General features: G+C 39.6%; 1 protein-coding gene across 5 annotated transcripts in view; it reads left to right on the forward strand.

The window, feature by feature from the left end:
• myo10 (myosin X) overlaps positions 1–20,388 on the forward strand; it is a 79,386-nt gene that overhangs the window by 53,373 nt on the left and 5,625 nt on the right. For 4 of the 5 annotated variants that reach the window (XM_086074241.1, XM_086074257.1, XM_086074234.1 and 1 more), the window contains 16 exons: positions 525–631; positions 1,555–1,761; positions 3,289–3,328; positions 4,866–5,768; positions 8,911–9,025; positions 9,243–9,486; positions 9,613–9,708; positions 10,917–11,010; positions 11,084–11,139; positions 11,213–11,355; positions 11,965–12,177; positions 12,259–12,416; positions 13,720–14,210; positions 15,480–15,687; positions 17,593–17,729; positions 17,830–17,950. In XM_086074241.1, coding sequence (XP_085930367.1) covers positions 525–631; positions 1,555–1,761; positions 3,289–3,328; positions 4,866–5,768; positions 8,911–9,025; positions 9,243–9,486; positions 9,613–9,708; positions 10,917–11,010; positions 11,084–11,139; positions 11,213–11,355; positions 11,965–12,177; positions 12,259–12,416; positions 13,720–14,210; positions 15,480–15,687; positions 17,593–17,729; positions 17,830–17,950 — 3,333 coding nt within the window. The remainder of the gene's footprint in view (positions 1–524; positions 632–1,554; positions 1,762–3,288; positions 3,329–4,865; positions 5,769–8,910; positions 9,026–9,242; positions 9,487–9,612; positions 9,709–10,916; positions 11,011–11,083; positions 11,140–11,212; positions 11,356–11,964; positions 12,178–12,258; positions 12,417–13,719; positions 14,211–15,479; positions 15,688–17,592; positions 17,730–17,829; positions 17,951–20,388) is intronic. The other variant, XM_086074249.1, reaches the window with a different exon arrangement.

Genomic DNA, 20,388 nt, shown 5'->3' on the forward strand with positions numbered 1-20,388 from the left:
AGTCCAGTCACATCCCGTGACCGTTAGCACGCCCGCCCTGTGAGCAGCAGGCTCTAGTTCGAAACCCACTCACAGTCGTCTTTTTTTTTTCTTTTTCTTCCCTCTCCTCCCCTCCTCCTCCACGACGATTTCTTGCGGCAAGGAGCCGTTTTGTTTCAAATGTTTATTGAAGAATTGAACATCCATCCAATTTCCACATGTAAAGAAGACACGGTTGCACAACAACGGCTGGCGGGTCTTGTGTGACTGTTATATATATATATATATATATATATATATATATATATTTTTTTTTTTTGTTATTATTATTTATTTATGATTTGTTATTAAGCTTTCCCTCAAAGATTTGTATGAAATTCAGTTAACTGCTTGTGGTTGGTGGGAAGATTTTGAAATGAAGGATCTTGGTCTCATCCTAAAAAAGCGGACATGTGAAGAGGGTGTGTAGACTTTTGATAGGAAGGGTGAAGGTGAAGAATTCATCCGAGCCAGAGTGCGATGCCAAAATGTGTTTTTGTGCTCAGGTGTTCCTCAGGGAAGGTCTGGAGCATCGTCTGGAGCAGCAGCGCGAGGTGGAGGTGCTGCGGGCCGCCATGATTATCCGAGCGCACGTGGCCGGCTACCTGGCCAGGTGAGTCACTCGCTTCATAAAAGGAGGCCTGCAAAAGTACAGTACAGTGCAGAGAAAAACCGATAGACCGATATGTATTTTTCAGGGCGGATAGCAATGTCAAGTATTAGTAGTTACGGTGGCCGATAACCGATAATTGAAGCTGATATTCATTTTCTGTAAAAATAAAAAAATTAAAAAATTAAATGGGCGGGGGAAAGGTTGTTTGTGGGGGTGCAACTTTGCCGAGAAACGCCAATCTTGATTCTGTTGTAATGTCTTAAAGCATGTTTATTGAACATTTTTTAAGACTTTTCAAAAAGTAGATTCTTGGTCTATCCCCAGAAAAAAAACGGCTGATATATATATATATTTTTTTGATTACTATAAACTATAAATACTATAGACTATAAAATGACTGTATAAATAAAAGATTGGTAATCATTTTTGTCCACTTTTATAACAAGAGTATGAAAACGTAGGATTTTTTATTGCACATTTATAACAGATATAACATTTTTGATTAATCGTGAGTTAACTAGTGAAATCATGCGATTAATTACAATTAAAATTGTAATCGCCTGACGCCCCAAATTTTTAATAATCTTTTTTTTTTTTGGGATTAATTTATGGCAGTGAATAAGATAACTGTTTAGTATGTCTTTGTAACTTCAAATGACAACTTAATTACTGACTATAAAATGACTGTATCAATAAAAGATGTATTTGGTAATCATTTTTGTCCACTTTTATAACAAGAGTATGAAAAACCTGGAAAAAAATTTTTTCTGACACTTAGAACAGATATAACGTGCAATTCATTGGCAATGAATTAACTCTGGAAATGATGCAATTAATTCCGATTCAACATTGTAAACTGGCAGCCTCGCTATATAAAACAGTATTTCTGTATGTCATGTAAGTGAAGCAACCTTGCTTTGTAGGAAGCAGTACCGTCGGCTGTTGCGCTGCGTGCTGCTCATCCAGAAGAACTACCGCGCCTTCTACTGGCGCCGCAAGTTCCTGCTGCTGCGCTGGGCGGCGCTCACGCTGCAGACGCGCCGGCGCGGTCACGTGGCCAGACGCCTGGTGGGACGCATGCTGGACGAGAGCAGGGCCAGGAGGCGGCGGCAAGAGGAAGACCACCACAGGTCGCTCGCTCGCACTACCCCGAGACGCTCGCTCGCTCGGCTCGTTTGCGCTCCATCAATAATAATTACAATATCATATAAATAAATACCAATATAAAAAAATATATATATCATAATAATATCATATAATAACGATAATAACAATCGAAAAATACTAAATAAAATACAATTCAAATATAATTGAATAGACTTTTGGGGGGCGGCACGGTGACTGACTGGTTAGCACGTCCGCCTCCCAGTGCAGAGGACGTGAGATCGAGTCCGGGCTTCAGCCTTCCTGGGTGGAGTTTGCATGTTCTCCCCGTGCTTGCGTGGTTTTTCTCCGGGTACTCCGGTTTCCTCCCACATTCCAAAGACATGCATAGCAGGTTAATTGAACACTCCAGATTGTCCGTAGGTGTGAATGGTTGTTGGTCTGTGTGTGCCCTGCGATTGGCTGGCAACCAGTTGAGGGTGTACCCCGCCAACTGTCCAAAGCCGGCCGGGATAGGCTCCAGCGACCCTTTTGAGGAATAAGCGGTAAAAAAAAAAAAATGGGTGGATGGATGAATAGATTTTAACTACTTTAAACGATTGATTTAACTAAATGGTTTTAAACAAAACTATTACATACAAACTAATGATGTCACTAGTCACTACTAATATTTTGGATTGACTAATAATAGACTAAATCCAAATCAAGTTCACATGGCAAACTGATTAAAATTGACTACCTATTTAAAAAAAAAAAAGATTATTTAGATCTACTAAATAACTAAGTTATTAGATTTAGATTCACCAATTAATTAGGAATTAATTAATATGTACCAATTAACTCAATAAAATATTTTTTTTCTTTATTAAATATTGATTTACATTTAAATAAATAAATAAATGCATTCTTTGTTTGAATTAAATGTAATTAATTTATACATACTAATGCTAAAAAGTAAATTGATTTAAATTTACATTTATTGTAATAAGTCACTTTTTTGAAAACATTTCATAAATATAGTGGAGAAAAAAGTTTTAAACTAAGAAATACACTTAAAAAAACATAAATAATCTGAAAATTTGATAAAAATCAATTCATTTTATGATTTCTGTTTCTGAATTTGACCATTTGGAAAATTGTCGTAAATCGAAAAAATCGCTAATTTGGCAACATTGAATGTGTTTTTGTAAACTAAGTCGACTTCTGTTAGCAGCCATGTTGTTAACATAAGCAGTGTACACCAATCAAATCGAATCAAATCAAATCAAAATTATTTTGTCTGTTTCTTAGCGGGAATTTAAGTCACTTTTTTGAATTTTTTTTGTAAATATAATGGAGAAAAAAGCTTTAAACTAAGAAAAACACTTTAAAAAAATCTATAACCTCAAAATTGGATGAAATCAATCATCTTATGGTTTTCTGTTATTATTATTCTGTTAAATATTTAGTTTATATTTATTTAAGTTTAATAATAAGTTAGGCGAAATAAAAAAAAATCTCTGTTTGAAAAATGTCCTGGCAGATCAGCTGAAGTTTGTGTTTGGTTTTGACAGGGAGAGACGACGGCTGGAGGAGGAGCAGCTTGCTCTCGAGGTACCAAAATACACTCCACTCGGGAAAAAATATAAAAAATGCCCTCAACCCAAAAAAAAAAAAATGCTGATAATTTCAACCAGTGGGGTCCAAACTCGGGCTCGGGGGCCATTAGTGGACAGCGGCATATACTAAAAACTATATTTGTACTGTTGATGGATCACAAATTCATGTTATATTCTATAATAATAATAAACTTTATTACAGACTCAAAAAAGGTCCAAGTAAAAAAATAAACATTAAATAAAAAGGATATAAGAGACACATAAAAGAACCATTCACAACATATCATATTATTTACAGTGCAATTAGTGACAACACAGATAAAAAAATCAAAAGATCTCTGAAGAACTTTTCTAGATATGAAAAGATGCATTTTGACTATTTACCAGAGGTGGCAAATCCAGGTCCAGAAAGTAAAAGCCCTGTAACAGTTTGACTTTAGCCTCAGGTGCTAGTTAGCTAGCTCCCATGGTGGTTGTTTACCTGCTAGGCTGCAAGGGAACTAGCTAGCTAGCACCCATGGTGCTCATTTACCTGCTAGGCTGCTAGGGAGCGAGCTAGCTTGCTAGCACTCATGGTGCTAGCTCACTCCCTAGCAGGTAAAGGAACAACATGGGAGCGAGCCAAGGAGCTAGCTAGCTAGGTAGTGTTGGAAAACCGTTCTTTGTTTTCCCGTGTTCATAATGTTAATTATCAAAATCAGACAATGAGATCGGTGAAATCAGGATTTATTTTCATAAGCTTATGGACAGACAAGGTAGCAGTGAAACTCCGCCATTATTCTACCTCATCTGTAACACCCCTCCCACGAGCAAGTCACTAATATCCTTCCGTGACTCTACAAACCCCTCCCCGTCTTCTTCCACCAATCCTCAGCCGTTCCTCTCTGTCTCAGACAGTCACATGATACATCAATACACATCGCCAAAATGCTCCCCCTTCTTCTTCTTCTCCTGCTGTCCAAAACCGCCCCCGCAGTCACAAGATAAAGATTAACGTTGTTTTCAGAACCAGAAGAGATGGCACTAAACCCCCCTGTTCAACCAGTTGTAAAATACAAAGGAATCTAATTAACACATTCGCTTCACCCCCTCACATCAACTTAAATTCTCACACAGAGCCATACTGAGTAAATTAAAGCAGCTCTGTCCACTTCTAAATAGTAATATTATAAATCAAACAGTTAGAATTAAATTAATTCACTTCAGTAGCTGGCTAGCGCCTGGGGTTAAAGCCAAACTGTGACAGGGTTTTGACTTTCTGGACCTGGATTTGCCACCTCTGCTTGTGCGCAATATTTAATAAACACCAGGGAAAAGTAACTAATTTCTTAGCTAGCGTTGCATTTGGTTGTGGCCTCGGCGTGACATCATCTGAAGGTGCTTTTCTATTGGCTGCTGCTAGATGATGTCACTTTTTTCTTTGTCACATTTTTGCTATAATTTTAGTTCGTTTTGTAAACATAAAATGTCATTTCAGTTAGTTTTCGTTTTTTAAAATCATCTTGCCGCTGACACAATCTTGTGATCTTCAGGCATCTGTGAGGCGTGAGGAGCAGCGTCGAGCTGAAGAACTGATTCAGCCTCAGCTGGCGTCACCTGACACTTTGGACAAGACACCACAGAACGTGGACCAGACTTCCGACACCCGCAAGTCGTCCTCGGATGAGTCTTCTGAGACATTGGAGGTGTCTTCAGACGCCTTGGAGGAGGACGCCGAGGCCATCCGTCCTCAGGAGGCGTCCCAGGTGGAGGAGATCCTGCGTCTGGAGCGGGAGATCCAGTCGCTGCAGATGAAGAAGGAGCGTCAGGAGCTGTCGCTGACCGAGGCCTCGTTGCTCCGCCTCCAGCTGCTGCGCGACCAGGAGCTCAAGCGTCTGGAGGACGAGGCCTGCAAGGCGGCGCAGCACTTTCTGCAGTCGCTCAACTTTGACGAGATCGACGAGTGCGTCAGGAACATCGAGAGCTCGCTGGGCGCCGAGAAGGAGGCCGGGCGGCGGCCGTGCGAACTGCGGGACGAGGAGGACGTGGACGAAGGCTTCGGGGCGGACGACGAGGCGTTCAAGGACTCGCCCAACCCCAGCGAGCATGGCCACTCGGACGGCCAGCGCACCAGCGGCATCCGGACCAGCGACGACTCTTCCGAGGAAGACCCGTACGCCAACGACGCCGTCGTCCCGCCCCTGCCACCCACCGCCGTGCTCCTGCACTCGCCGCTCACCGTCGGTCCGGCGGAACCCCCGTGCGAGCTCATCCCGCCCGACGAGGACTCGGACTACGACCGGGACGACTACGACGAGGGTGCCGTGGCCTCCGCCGGCAGCCTGGCGTTCTCCAACCCTCGCAGCGAGCAGTGGTCGCCCGACTGCCGCGGCTCCTCAGGAACCTACAACAGCTCGGGGGCGTACCGCTTCGGCTCGGAGGGGGCGCAGTCCTCGGTGCGTTCTCCTCACTTTCGCTCCTTCGCTGCTTGCGCCAACTAGTGTTAATTTTGTCAAAAAATTCATCAAAGCACATTTTTCACCGTACGAAAACTAGACTAGACTAGACTAAAACCAAACCTGGCGGTCGGGAGGGACGAAATAGAACCCTCATTAACTCATTTGCTCCCAAAAATGTATTTATACGTTTATGATTTTTGATGCTAGAGCATACAGAAGGCTTTGGTGCAGCCTCTGACCTAAAGAGGTTGCTTAAAGCAATGGTAGTTATTACAAAAACGTCCAGCAGGTGGCAGCAGAGTATAAGAGACCAACCAGGGCCATGTTGCCAAAAGCTTTTCCCCCCACTGTTTTAAACAGATTTGTGAATAATGATGAAACTTAGCTATATTTTAATGCTAATTGCTGCAAAATGGGAACAGATAAAAATGTCTTTCTTTTGGTAGGTTCCATGTTTTTATGGCAATAGAACACAATATTCTGTGGGCCTTGCAAAATCAATCCAAATCCAGTAAAGAGCGAAGGAGGGTTGCTTCAGTCAAAATGGCTGCGAGTGAATGCGTTAATAAACAATACCTGGGATTAAATTAGTATGCATTTTTTATCGCCTAATGAAGACGAGACGAAAATGTACTTCACTTCATAAAAGTTGGACTAAAATCTATTTTAGTTCATGAACAAAGACGAGACGGAAATGATACGATTTTGTCAAATCTTGTGCCTGCTAATCTGCATCCACCCATTTTTATTTGATTTTTCAAAAAATGCACACAAAAAAAAACTGAATGGAAACGGCAGAAATTCTAAAAAGGGCCCAAAATTCACAAAAAAGATTTTACGCTTAGAGGGGGTGGATTTTGAAGCATATCGAAAAAAAGGACAGTTCGAAATTTGGCTATGGAAACGGGTTTTGCGAATAACCGCTGACAAGACCAGATACACGTTGCACGTTTTGACCGGATATTACGTCACACATACGTTTGTAGTCCCAAAGCAATGTCGGACGATAAAGTAAGATATGTTTGGAGGGGGACAAACAGAAATGTTTTTGGAATTCATTAAAGAAGCGAATATTCATGCTATTTTATTTATTTTAAAACAGCAAAGAAACGCTACAGTTTATCAATAATTAAAAAATCAAACCTATACGACGTCATCTCACGGGCGCAGTCGCTTCCTAGTTATTTTTCTTATTCGTTTAATTTACTGGTGGATCACATCTCTATGATATATAGCGCCACCTACAGCGGCGGAGTCCTTTCTCAATATTCGCAAAAGAAGAACGGATGGAAAAAGGCAGAAGTCGCATTTCCCTTTTGCGCAATGTCCGTAAATTTGCTTAAAACATTTGAAACAATTGGATGGAAACCTGACTTGTGACACTGTCATGTGACACACACCCTTTCAAATCTGCAGCTAGCAAGTGCAACGTGCACAAACATATGGGACAGACAGCAGGTGGATTCATGGTGAAAGTTAAAAAATATACATTATATTTATAATATGAATATATTTATAATGTAACATTAATCGGTTATAACGTTCCAACAATAATGTTAATCCCACCGCTAACTAGTGCTGGCTAACTTACTAGCTTGTAGCATGGCGCCATAGTAGCCACTTGTTGATACACTTACAGTGTATCAAGTTGTTTTTCATCAAAAAGATGAGAGAAGATTTGATGTGAAATAGTTTTAGATCCGAAATGTTCAACATTATCTGCTGACAAAACAAATACAGGGGTCATTGATTGTCCTGACTGAAACTAGACTCAAATGTTGACAGTTTTTGTTGACTAAAACTAGATAAATAAAATGATGTTTTCTTGGACTAAAATAAAGACTAATATGCTAGATTTATAGTTGACTAAAAATGGACTAAATAAAAAACAGGAAGAGGTTGACTATAATAAAAACTAACAAGCGTGATTGAAACTCGACTAAAACTGAGGCTAAATTTCAAAATGCGCCAAGTACCGCCTCGCAAAATGCGTAGCCCTCAATGTGCGTCCTTTCAAATCCACCGCCTGGTTGCCCTGATTATGCATCAAAACCCAGAAATGAAGTCCAATAAAGTCCAAATTCCAACCCAAATTTGTGAGTTTAGATAAGACGCAAGACTCAGCAGAGTCAAACACTTCAACAAGTTCAACATCCGAGCCTCCGAGGATATCAAAAAGTGGACAACATGTCTGGCCAAAAGAGGACGCTTGGTCACCCCAAGTAAATACAATGAAAACAGCAGGAGCCTCAAAATTGAACCGTGTGGAACACCATATCTAATGGAGAGAGAAAACATCAAATTAGACAGGAATTGGGTCAAAATATTGTTAGAGACATTTTTTATTCAAGTTGTCGTGGGGAAAATTGCCCCCAAAGTTTACACGAAAAAATTTGAAATAATATGAGAGAGAAAAAACAAAACAATATTGTCCAAGACTTCAGTCAGAATACTACAAGAATGATCGCAAAAAACAACAAAACAGAGAAAGGAAACTCAAAATGAAATAACAATTCAATTGTAATATTGCATGACAAGTATTTGTAATTTGTCAGATGTCAAAATGTTATCAGCAAAAACTCAAGAACCTTACTGGATTCAAACAAAATCTTATGAAAAACTGTGCGATAAGGCCGTACGTAATATCACAAGAAAGAAGTAAGCATTAGGTCAAATGTTGAGGGAAATAAAGTTGCATTATGAGAAAAAGAATGAATGGAGAAGTCAATATTAAATAAAAACAAAAATATTTTTCAAGAATAAAGTCACAAATTATTACTTCAAATTGCAAAAAAAAGCATTTGAAATTAATAATAATTTAATTAATTATGAATTAATTAATTAATCATTAATAATTTAATTTAATTATTAATTAATAATTTAATAAAAAAATTAGCATTGGGTCAAATGTTGAGGGAAAATAATTCTCAAGAATAAAGTTGCAAATGATTATTTTAGCCACTGTAGCAATTTTTGCAAACTAGCACTTTTTTCTTAAAAAGTACCAAACTCCAATTTTCAAACCGCAACTGAAGTAAACGTAATGACTGTTTGCTGTACCACTAGTGACTAGAGGGAGCTGACCTACCACTGGAGTTTGTTTTCTGCCAACCTCATCATCTCTGATTGTGTTTGTCAGTTTGAGGACAGCGAGGACGACTTTGACCGATCGGACGAGGAGCTCTCGTACCGCCGAGACTCCGTCTACAGCTGCGTCACGCTGCCGTATTTCCACAGCTTCCTGCACATCAAAGGTACGGCTCGTGTCCCGACACAATCGACGCTAGGGCTGGGTTTGAAAAATGGAATTGAAAAATTGGGACTGCGTGAAATCCTTAACTGAATCGAAAATGAACGTGAATCATGAATCGAATGGATTTTGGACATCTGAATCGAAACCCAGCCCTAATCTGCGCCGAGGCGTGTTAGACTGTGTGTTGGTCATTTGCGAACACGCCCATCCCCTGGCAGGCGGCCTGATGAACACGTGGAAGCGGCGCTGGTGCGTGCTGAAGGACGAGACCTTCCTGTGGTTCCGCGCCAAGCAGGAAGCGCTGAAGCAAGGCTGGCTGCACAAGAAAGGCGGCGGATCGTCCACGCTGTCGCGCCGAAACTGGAAGCGACGCTGGTTCGTCCTGCGCCACAGCAAACTCATGTACTTTGAAAACGACGGCGAGGACAAACTCAAGGGGGTGCTGGACATGCATGCCGCCAAGTGAGTCAAACCCGACCCTGACGGAAAGCCGCACTCGCTGACCTTATTGCTAGCACGCTAATCAAACGCCGGTTTAGCCGAGCCGCTAGCCAAAATGAACGAGTCGAGCGGTTGTTGTTGTTGCAGCGAGGTGATCGACAACACCAACAAGGAGAACGGCATCGACATCGTCATGCCGGAAAGAACGTACCACCTGGTGGCGGAGACGGCTGAGGACGCCAGGTCAGGCGGCTTTTGGTTCTCATTATGATGATGATGATGTCATGACTACGGCGGTGACAAAATACGGTGACCATGACGACTACAATCGCGACAAACACGATGACGCAACTACCGACGATGACAACCAAGACGGTGACCGTGACAGCATTGATGTCACAATGATGCCGGCGACGATGACAATGACGACTAGGCATGGGCCGATTATCGGTTTGTTTTTAAAATAACTGTTTGATGTGCATTGTCCTTAAAAAAAACAATTTAAATACATGGTGCCAGCGTGTACTAGTTAGCCAAAGGACAACAAGAGTAGTCCAAGGGTCTGTTCTAAAAATAACAACATCAATGATGAGACACTGTGTGTATATATATATATATATATATATATATATACACATACATATATTTTTTTTTTGTGTAAAATTCAGTTTGACGAAAAACTAATTTACCCCAAAAATAGTAAATTAATTCATTTACTGCCATTGACGGCTATAGACGTCAAAAATTCATTTGAACTATTTCTATTAATTAAACTTTTTTTTAAATTTCATCTAATTTTTTATGAAAACCTAGAAAAACATTTTATTGTACATTTATAACAGATATAACATTTGTGATTACTCGTGACTATTGAAGTTATGCGATTAATTCTGATTACAAATTTTAATCGCCTGACACCCCAAATTATTATTATTATTTTTTAATTAGGGTGTCAGGCGATTCATTTTTTTAATTGTAATTAATCTTCATGACTTCACTAGTTAACCAACGATTAATCATACAGTTTATATCTGTTCTAAACGTACAATACATTTTTTTCTAGGTACTCTTGTTAACAAAAATGAAGAAAAAAAAGTTAAACTAATTGAAATAGTTCAAATGATTTTTTGACGTCTATAGCCGTCAATGGCAGTGAATGAGTTAATTTTCTACAAAAATCAATTTCTTTATATTTTAAATCAAATGTTCGCGGAAAAAATAAATTATTGACCCAAATCCTTAAAAAATTGTCATTTTAATAATTTGAGTATAATGATGCCACAATGCTTCATCCCGGCCAATTCGAATATCGACCCATGCCTAATAATGACAGTAATGATTATGACAATAATGACGGCAATAACAATGACATTTGTGATAGCGAGTATGACAACGACGACAACCATGTTGACGATATGTTGACGATATGTTGACGTCTTCCCGGTAACCAGCCAGTGGTTCAGCGTTCTGAGTCAGGTCCACGGCTCCACGGAGCAAGAAATCGGCGAGATGCACGACGAGCAGGCCAACCCGCAGAACGCCGTGGTGAGTCCAGCGCCGTCGTCTCCTTTCCCGAACGTTCATCGGCACGTTGAAAGAAATGCGTCCGGTCCCGCAGGGCACTCTGGACGTGGGCATGATCGACTCGGCGTGCGCGTCCGACAATCCCGAGAGGTGAGGACGCGTTAAGCCCGTCGGCGCCGCGCTCGGCCCGAATGGCGCGCTCACGCTCTCCTCGCTCACGCAGGCCCAACTCCTTCGTCATCATCACGGCCAACCGAGTGCTGCAGTGCAACGCAGACACGCCCGAGGAGATGCACCACTGGATCACGCTGCTGCAGCGCTCCAAGGGCGACGCCCGCGTGGACGGCCAGGAGTTCATCATACGAGGTACCGAGAGAAAGAAAAAAAAAAAGGATGTAATTTTTCTGATATTTTTAACATTAACGGCAAGAAAAAAATTCTTTTTTTCAAACAAAGGCAAAATAATCTTTGCAAAAAGAATTCATTCAATAGAAAAAAAAAAACATTTGCAGTAAGAACAATCTTATTTCTAGAAGCAAAAAAAAAAAAGTTTTGAGAAAAATAAGGCCTCATTTTCTCAAGAAAAAAGGGCGTCATCCTATGTTGTAGGAATTTGCTCTAAAAGTTGTATGCTTTCAGGAGAGAAAAAAATGCAGAAAGGAAAATCTATTTACCCCTAAAAAGACGCAATTTTCAAGAACAAAAGTTCAATTCTTTTCTATAACCAAAAATCAATCAATCAAATGAAATCTCACACAGTGATTTTTCATGTTGAAACTAATAAAACGATCGGCTTTAACAGTTTTCAAAAACGTTCCTGCCCTTATATATATATATATATATATATATATATATATATATATATATATATATATATATATATATATATATATATATATATTAAATTTCATATGGGAAAAAAATCCGTCTTATTCACAGGATTTGATGGTAAGTGTGCACGTGTGTGTGTGTCAGGGTGGCTGCACAAGGAGATGAAGAGTGGCGGGAGTGTCGGCGTCCCCGGCGGCAAAGCGTCGCTGAAGCTGAAGAAGCGCTGGTTCCTGCTGACGCACAATTCTCTGGACTATTACAAGAGCTCGGAGCGCGGCGCCGTCAAGTTGGGCACGTTGGTGCTCAACAGTTTGTGCTCGGTGACGCCGCCCGACGACAGAGTCTTCAAAGACACGGGTGGGTGGGGCGGGGCGGAAGGACAATGGGCCTTTGTGTGTGTGTGTGCGTTTGCGGCCTTGTGACCTTTGTGATTTGCAGGCTACTGGAAGGTGACGGTGTACGGCCGCAAGCACTCGTACCGCCTCTACTGCAAACTCCTCAACGAGGCCACCCGCTGGGCCGCCGCCGTCCAGAACGTCATCGACGCCAAAGCGCCCATCGACACGCCCACGCAGCAGCTCATCCTGCACATCAAGGTAGGAGCCACCAGCACGTCACGTCACAGTGACGCACCGAACATTCGGCGACCGAAAAGTTAAAGCTGAAAGAAGATGGCCGAAAGAAGATAAAACCGCTGCAAGCAAGCGTCTGTTTGAACGAAACACCAAACGCGGGAGTGGGTGTCCGCTTTGCTGCTCGCTGGCGTTTTTGAGTCCCGGCAGCTTCATTGTGCACACACAAACGCTAAACGCTTCCATTCTGGTGGCCGTGCTAAATACTTTCGCTAATGTTAGCACTATTGCTATCAACAGTTTTAAACAAGTCAACGCTTACCAGTCACTATCTCCGGGTGACTTCAGATCTATACAGGACGACGCCGTGTGTGACTTTGCAGTCCGTTCCTAAAGGCAATACATTTATTTATTTTCAAACATTGATGAACATGTGAATGTGCCGATTTTAAGTGCGCGTGTCCCGCTCTAAATAGCCTACAAATGCGTCATCCGCACCGCACGCATCCCCGCCGGTGCGAACTACTGTACAACATGTCTGGTGTGGACGCATTTCAGTTTATAGTGTGCTTTCTTTAAAATGCCCGTGCTAAATAGGCCTAAATGTTTTATAATATTATAATTTAAATTAATTATAATAAATGCAATGATAATAAAAAATTTGGCATAATTTTTTTTCAGTGTTTCAGTTTCGACCCCAAAAAATTCATTTCGGTGCATCCCTATATACATATATTAGTATATATATATATATATATATATATATATATATATATATATATATATTAGGGATGCACCGAAATGATTTTTTTGGGGTCGAAACTGAAACACTAATATATATATATATATATATATATTAGTATATATATATATATATATATATATATATATATATATATATTAGTATATATATATATATTAGTATATATATATATATATATATATATATATATATTAGTATATATATATATATATATATATATTAGTATATATATATATATATATATATTAGTATATATATATATATTAGTATATATAGTTTTTAATATCCATTTATTTTATTTTATTTTTTATTAAAAATTTTAATTATATATTTTATATCCGTTTTTATTTTCACTTTTATTTATTAATATATTTATTTATCCTTTTATTTATTTTTAATGTTGTCAGTTTAGGTCCTCCATATACGATCACCTCCAAATCGGAGATCTTGCTCCTCAGTGGCAAAATCTTCTCAAAAGTTTTTAGCTTGCAGTGTTCAAGTTGCTGCCACCCAACGACCCCCCCATCCCCCTCCCCTCATTTGCATTTGCGTGCGTGCGTGCAGGAGAACAGCCTCAACTCGGAGGTGGTGGAGCAGATCTACAGGAGGAACCCCATCCTGCGCTACAGCCAGCACCCGCTGCACTCGCCCCTCCTGCCGCTGCCCTACGGAGACGTCCAGCTGGCCGCCGGTGGGTGGGCGCCTGCGTGCGTTGTCGTGGCGGGGGCTTCCGAGCATCACACGCGTGCTTTCTCGTGTTCAGGCCAGAGGACGTGCGGCAGCCTGCAGGAAGAGGCGTTGGCGGCGTTCGCGCGCCTGCGGCAGCTGGAGGCGGCGGCCGAACCGGCGCCGGCCATCCAGGCGCTGCTGCGGGCGTGCCGCGAGCCGCGCGCCCTCCGCGACGAGTTCTACTGCCAGCTGGTCAAGCAGACGGCGCGGCCGCCCGCGCCCCACGCCTCCGCTAACCTGACCCGCTGGAAGGTTCTGGCGTGCGCCGCCTGCACCTTCCTGCCCAGCAGGAGCGTCCTCGCCTACGTCAGGTTGCACCTCAAGAGGTATCGACACAACACAATCGGGGACCACAAGTCGCTCCTTTCTTTTCTGTCTTTTTCACACCCATGTAATGTTAATTTTGGCAACCAAAACTAAACAAAAAACATTTGGTCAACACACATTTTTCACTGGATGAAAACTAGACTAGACTAAAACCCTCATTAATAAACTAAATAAATTGATAAAACCCTCATTTAAATAATGCATAATAAAAAAATAAATGTAAATAATTAAATAATAATTAAAATAATAATTGAATAATAATAATAATACAATAATAAATATATAATAATAAATAGATATTAATAATAAAAAATAATAAATTATTTCGTCAACACACATTTTTCACTAGGCGAAAACTAGACTCCACTAGACTAAAACCCTCATTAATAAACTAAATCAATTAATAAAACCATCAATTAAATAAAACATAATAAAATAATAATAAATAATTAATAAATAATAATAATAATAATAAACTAGCCCGGGCCACTTTACTTTACAGTGTGATGAGTGTGTAAAGCTTTTGGTCAATGATAAGACCCTTTTTTGGCAATGAGTTCCCCCCATTGGCATTTTTTATCATAGTTAGTTTTACTCATAGCACAATATTGCTTTTATTGTCCATAGAGGGCATCAAAAATATATAAATAAATAAAAAGTACATATGTATGGATAGGTCTGATGTCACTGAACATTTTGAGTGGTAGAAAGTAAAAAAATATTCATAAATTACTTCGTTATCACACTTACAAAGAGTATCCCCCCCAAAAATGTTTTTTATATAATTTTGGACTTATGTGTCATAAAAAAATTGTTGTCTGGCCAAGGGCTAGGTGGCGCTATATTTATAACTGACTATTGTCATAGATACCTTCAGGTCGTGATTGTAAACATACAAGTGAAGTTTGGGATTTTTGGGAGCATGTACCGGGGAGTTATTACGTATTTTGTCTTTCATAAAAAAAATAATGATTAAATGATAATTAATTAAAATTAATTAAATAAAAAAGTATTTAATTGTTTTTATTCAATTTAAGAAAAATAACTAATTATAAAAATTAAGTATAATAATTATGATGATTAATGATAATTAATTAAATAAAAATTTAATAAAATGAATAAATAAAAACAACCATGGCAATATTGGGAGCATGGCAATAATTAAAATAGAACTTATTTTTATGTATTTTTCAGCCAATTGAGTTAAAAACCGGTGTTCCCCGGGGTTTGAGTCCCAAAATGACTTAATGGCAACGCTTCCCGCTTAGGACTCGAGAGGCGTTCCTCGGCACGGAGCTTGAGCGCTACGCCGCCTTTGCGTTGGACTCGCTGAAGAAGACGCGCGGGCGCGAGAACGTCCCGTCGCTGGAGGAGATCCGAGCCGTGGTGGCGCGGCGGGACATGAGCACCACCGTGCACTGTCACGGCGGAGGCTGCTGCAAGATCACCATCAACTCGCACACCACCGCCGGGGAGGTGAGAAGCCATCGCTGCATTTGCAGCTTCAATCGTTTCACTTTTGTAAGCAATAAGCTTTCCGGATGGACTTTTGCTGCTGACATGCGTAGCAATAAGCCAGGAGGAAATATAGTGAACAATGGCCAAAGTTTGGAAACATTTCACACTTTATTAGAGATAGACAGATATTGTTTTTTCAGGGCCGGTATCAATAGCGATTATTAGTTCATTCACTGCCATTGACGGCTATAGACGTCAAAAATTGATTAGAACTATTTCTATTGGTTAAAAAAAAATTCCACTATGAAAACCTCGATTTTTTTTTTATTGTACATTTAAAACAGATGTAAAATTTGTGATTAATCGTGAGGTAACTAGTGAAGTCATGCGATTAATTACGATAAAAAAATAATAATTGCTTGACGTCCCAAATTTGTTATAATCTTTGATTTATTTATTCATTAAAAAAGAAGGAGATTATTAAAAAAAAAAAAACATAAAAAAATTAGGGGCATCAGGCGATAAATAATTGTAATCGTAATTAATCGCATGACTTTATTAGTTAACTCACAATTAATCACAATTTTTATATCTGTTCTAAATGTACAATTAAAAAAATTCTAGATTTTCATACTCTTGTTAACAAAAATGGAAAAAATGTTAAACTAATAGAAATAGTTCAAATAAATTTTTGACATCTATAGCCGTTAATGGCAGTGAATGAGTTAATAGCCAAGGACGCCGGTTACAAATATTTAGAGCCGATATTCATTTTCACTAAATGGTCTCAAAAATAAAAAAAATACAAACGCCAGCTCTTTATTTTAATGTTATTACTTTTTAAGCATATGTTTATTGAACAACATTTCGGGTTCATAAAATATTGGAGTTAAAATCTTAAAGCTTTAAATCTTAGTCAATAGACATCTTTGTTTTGCAAATCTAACAAAAAGTTCAAGGGATCTTCCAGAAGCAGTAGCATGTCTTCAAAAGTTCAATAAAAACTGAAGTAAAGAGCGAGCTGGCGAACTTAGGTTTCACTAGATACGCTGGCGAGACGACCGGGACCTTTCCCTGCCGGGCCTGGGGTTTTGGGGTACCCCCCTCCCCCGGCGCTCCCAAGGTGGGTTGGGCGCGGGTGTCCTCTAGGCGCCGCTGCCCCCGCGTCCATTCCTAAAAAATCAATAAAAAAACATTTCAAAAATAAAAACTTAATTAAGTAAATAGCTCCCTATTGTTTGTGACAGTAAATATGTTTTTTAAATTTCAAAATATCTAAAGTATTAACATTTTACTTATCTTAGTTTTAATGTCAGCAAAGTCAGAAGGTGCAGAGACTTCCCAGGGTCAGAAGGATCAAGGAAGGATCTCCTGATTCTTTTTTCCCCATTGAACACTTTTTTAAATGGATTATCGGCCGTATAATTCTCCAAAACGATCATTTCGGGAGGGAAAAAAAGATGAACAGTTTTGACAAAGTTTCTTACAGGGGGGAAAACATGATTAGTTTCAAGGGAATTATTTATTTTATTTTGTTACAAAAGAATTTTTGGATGTGTATTTTTACAACCATATTTTTAGGCGTCTATCTCAACACTCAAGATCCAAAACCCAAAAAAGTAACCTGACCTCAATTGAACGGAAAAGGTTTGTGCCGTTCACCTCTCGCCGTTGCCGTGGCAACAAGTTCCCTGACAAGAAGCCCCTGAAAATATTATTTTATATTATATATAATTTTGAAAATACTAATCAATAGTGACAGACAAATGAAGCTGACCTCTAACCCCAAGTAAGATGTCTTGTTGGTTATTTCCATCAAAAATTGATCGATGCGAGAATTGCGCGCTGTAATATCGCGATATATCGGCGAATTGATTTTGTTTTCACACCCCAAATTGCGTGTGAATGTTCCGCGTGTGTCAGGTGGTGGAGAAGCTGCTGCGCGGTCTGGCCATGGAGGACAGCAGGAACATGTTTGCGCTCTTCGAGCACAACGACGTGGTGGAGAAAGCCATCGAGAGTCGCACGGTGGTCGCCGACGTGCTCGCCAAGTTTGAAAAGTCAGCGCCACCTGCTGGAACCAATTGTTCTTTGCTGTTGTTGAGCCGGCGTTAAAAAAAAGGAAAATGCACTTCCTCTGTGTGTGTGTGTGTGGTGTAGATTGTCCTCCAGTCCAGAAGAGGGCAGCACAGGCTGGAAGTTCTACTTCAAACTTTATTGCTTCCTGGACGTGGACGACGTTTCCAAAGACAGCGTGGAGTTTGCCTTCATGTTTGAACAGGTTAGTGCTACAAGGTACTGGGTACCAGTACTGTACCGTGAGTTTTAGCCATGACATCATAACTTCTAAGTAAAAAAACGATCCCATAAGGAATGGCTTGAACTCGATAAATAAATATTCCAGTCTGAATCCGGATCTGTGCTTTACCATGTGAACACACATCTAACTTAACGACAGTATTTTTGGGACTATAAGGCGCAATATCAATTAACTCATTTGCTCCCAAAAATTTATGAATACGTTCTATTTTAAATATTACCATTCTCTCAAAGACGTATTTATATGTTTTTTTTATGCTAGAGAATTTGACACAGCTTCTGAACTGAAGAGAGTGGTTGAAGCAATCGTAGTTATTAGAAAAACGGCCAGCAGGTGGCAGCCGAGTATAAGAGATCAACCAGGGCCATGTTGCAAAAAGACTCTTTTCCCCAGTGTTTTCAACAGGTTTGTAAATAATGATGAAACTTAGCTATATTCTAATGCTAATTGCAGATATAAATATTTTTTTCCTGATGAAAGAAGTGATTCTAATCTTTCTTTTGGTAGTTTCCATGTTTTTATAGCAATAGAACAGAATATTCTGTGGGCCTTGCAAAATCAGTCCAAATCCAGTAAAACAGATGGGAGCAAAGGGGGTTGCTTCAGTGAAAATGGCTGCTAGTTAATGAGATAACGTGTATGTCAAATTGCGCATATTCTAATCTAATGTATGGCTGTTTGATCGATTTAGCACGATTATGCATATTATGGTTCAGAGACGATCTCGTGTGCTTTTGTTGGCCATGGAACTACGCGGGGATTGCCTTGATTGGAGAAGGGGAGGGGCTAAGCGGAAACAGCAAACACGAGGCGCATTCAAAGACCGCCAGCAGGGGCCTCATTTATAAAGCTTGCGTATGAGGCCAAAACTCTACGTACGGACATTTCTGCGCCAACAATTATAGGGTGGCCTATTTTTGGAGACAATTTCCCTTGTGCATTAGTAAAGTCTGAGTAAAGACAATAAAATTGGTCAAATTATTTTCTTTATGCTCACCCTTTGACCAAATTTATTATTTATTATTATTTTTTATTTTTTTTAAATCTGCCACTGACCCTTTGAGGACAAGCAGTTAAGGAAATGGATAGATGGACAAATGTGCCACTGTGCGCCCTTTGGCAGTTTTATCGCAACTCGTCCTGCTTGCTTTGCCGATGCGCCCAAACAATCACGGCCTTGCGTCATTCGACCTTTCCAATCAGGGTTCCAATGTACAATCTTTTTTTTTTTAATTATTATTTACACAAAAATTCGATGTCTGCTACATCAAGATGAAGTTAGCCTTCTTTTTTGCCCAAATTGTTTTGATTTGAATAGTTGATTTGATTTGATTTCGAAAGAGGAATTGCGTGCAGGTGTGTGTCTATGCATGGTTTTATTGCGTACGTAAAGTTTGGGTTTGGTTCGTAAGTACTTTTGTACGCAGGATCTCACGCACAGTTTTATAAACGAGACATTTGAAAGTCAAGACAGAAAAAAAATTCAACAATGTGAGCTTTCAAACGTTCTGTTGAAGCTGACAGAGAAGAAAAATTATTTTGCTGTTGGTCCATCGGCTCACTTTTGTTTCAATCCATCATCTCATCACTGGAAGTCAATTTTCCAATCTGGAGTTAAATTTAAAAAAAAATGTGGGTGTCCGAAGACGGTTTGCACAGAACATCCAATGGGTTTTTTTACAAGCGATTACAAATGTTCAAAATGTGTATTTTATTTAGAGCTGTCAAATGTAGTTGATTAATCAACAAGTCTTTATTTATCAAATTAATAGACTAATCGTTTGGAGCCATTTTTGAGTTTAAACTTGTCCAAATCCTCCTGATTTCAGCATATCAACAGTAATGATTGATTGCTGTAGTCCTTCATGAACGAAAACGGATTATGTTTTGTGTTTAATCAAACCTCCACCTCTGTTATAGCTCATCTAGAATAAAATGAATTATGATCAGAAATGTCAAATCCAGGTCCAGAAAGTCAAAACCCTGCCACAGTTTGGCTTTAGCCATTGATGCTAGCTAGTGTTAACATTGTGAAAATTTTTTACTGTTTCAATTTATATCTTAACCGTTTTGATTTTAGTTAGAGCTGTGTAATAATAAGAAAACAGTTTATTCAATTTTACTCATGTATAGTGCCTTTGTTTAGTCCCTGGTAAAGAAATGTCTAGTAAGGTTTCTGATTTATCTAAAGGAGTAATGTTTGGAAGTGCAAGCAGAGTTTCTGTCCATAAATTATCCGGTCCAGGAGGTGCCGGGACCAATTATTTTCCTACATCTGGAGTGGACTAAGATACGAGCTGAAGATTTATTATCTGTTTTTATTTTTCACTCTTCCCACAAGGACAGGAGACAGGAGGGGGAGACTATTTTCTGTAAACACTGTTTTTGTATAAGTTGAG

The sequence above is a fragment of the Leptonotus elevatus genome, chromosome 1, assembly GCF_054856555.1.
Source record: "Leptonotus elevatus isolate MCC_2025b chromosome 1, RoL_Lele_1.0, whole genome shotgun sequence".
Classification (NCBI taxonomy): Eukaryota; Metazoa; Chordata; class Actinopteri; order Syngnathiformes; family Syngnathidae; genus Leptonotus; species Leptonotus elevatus.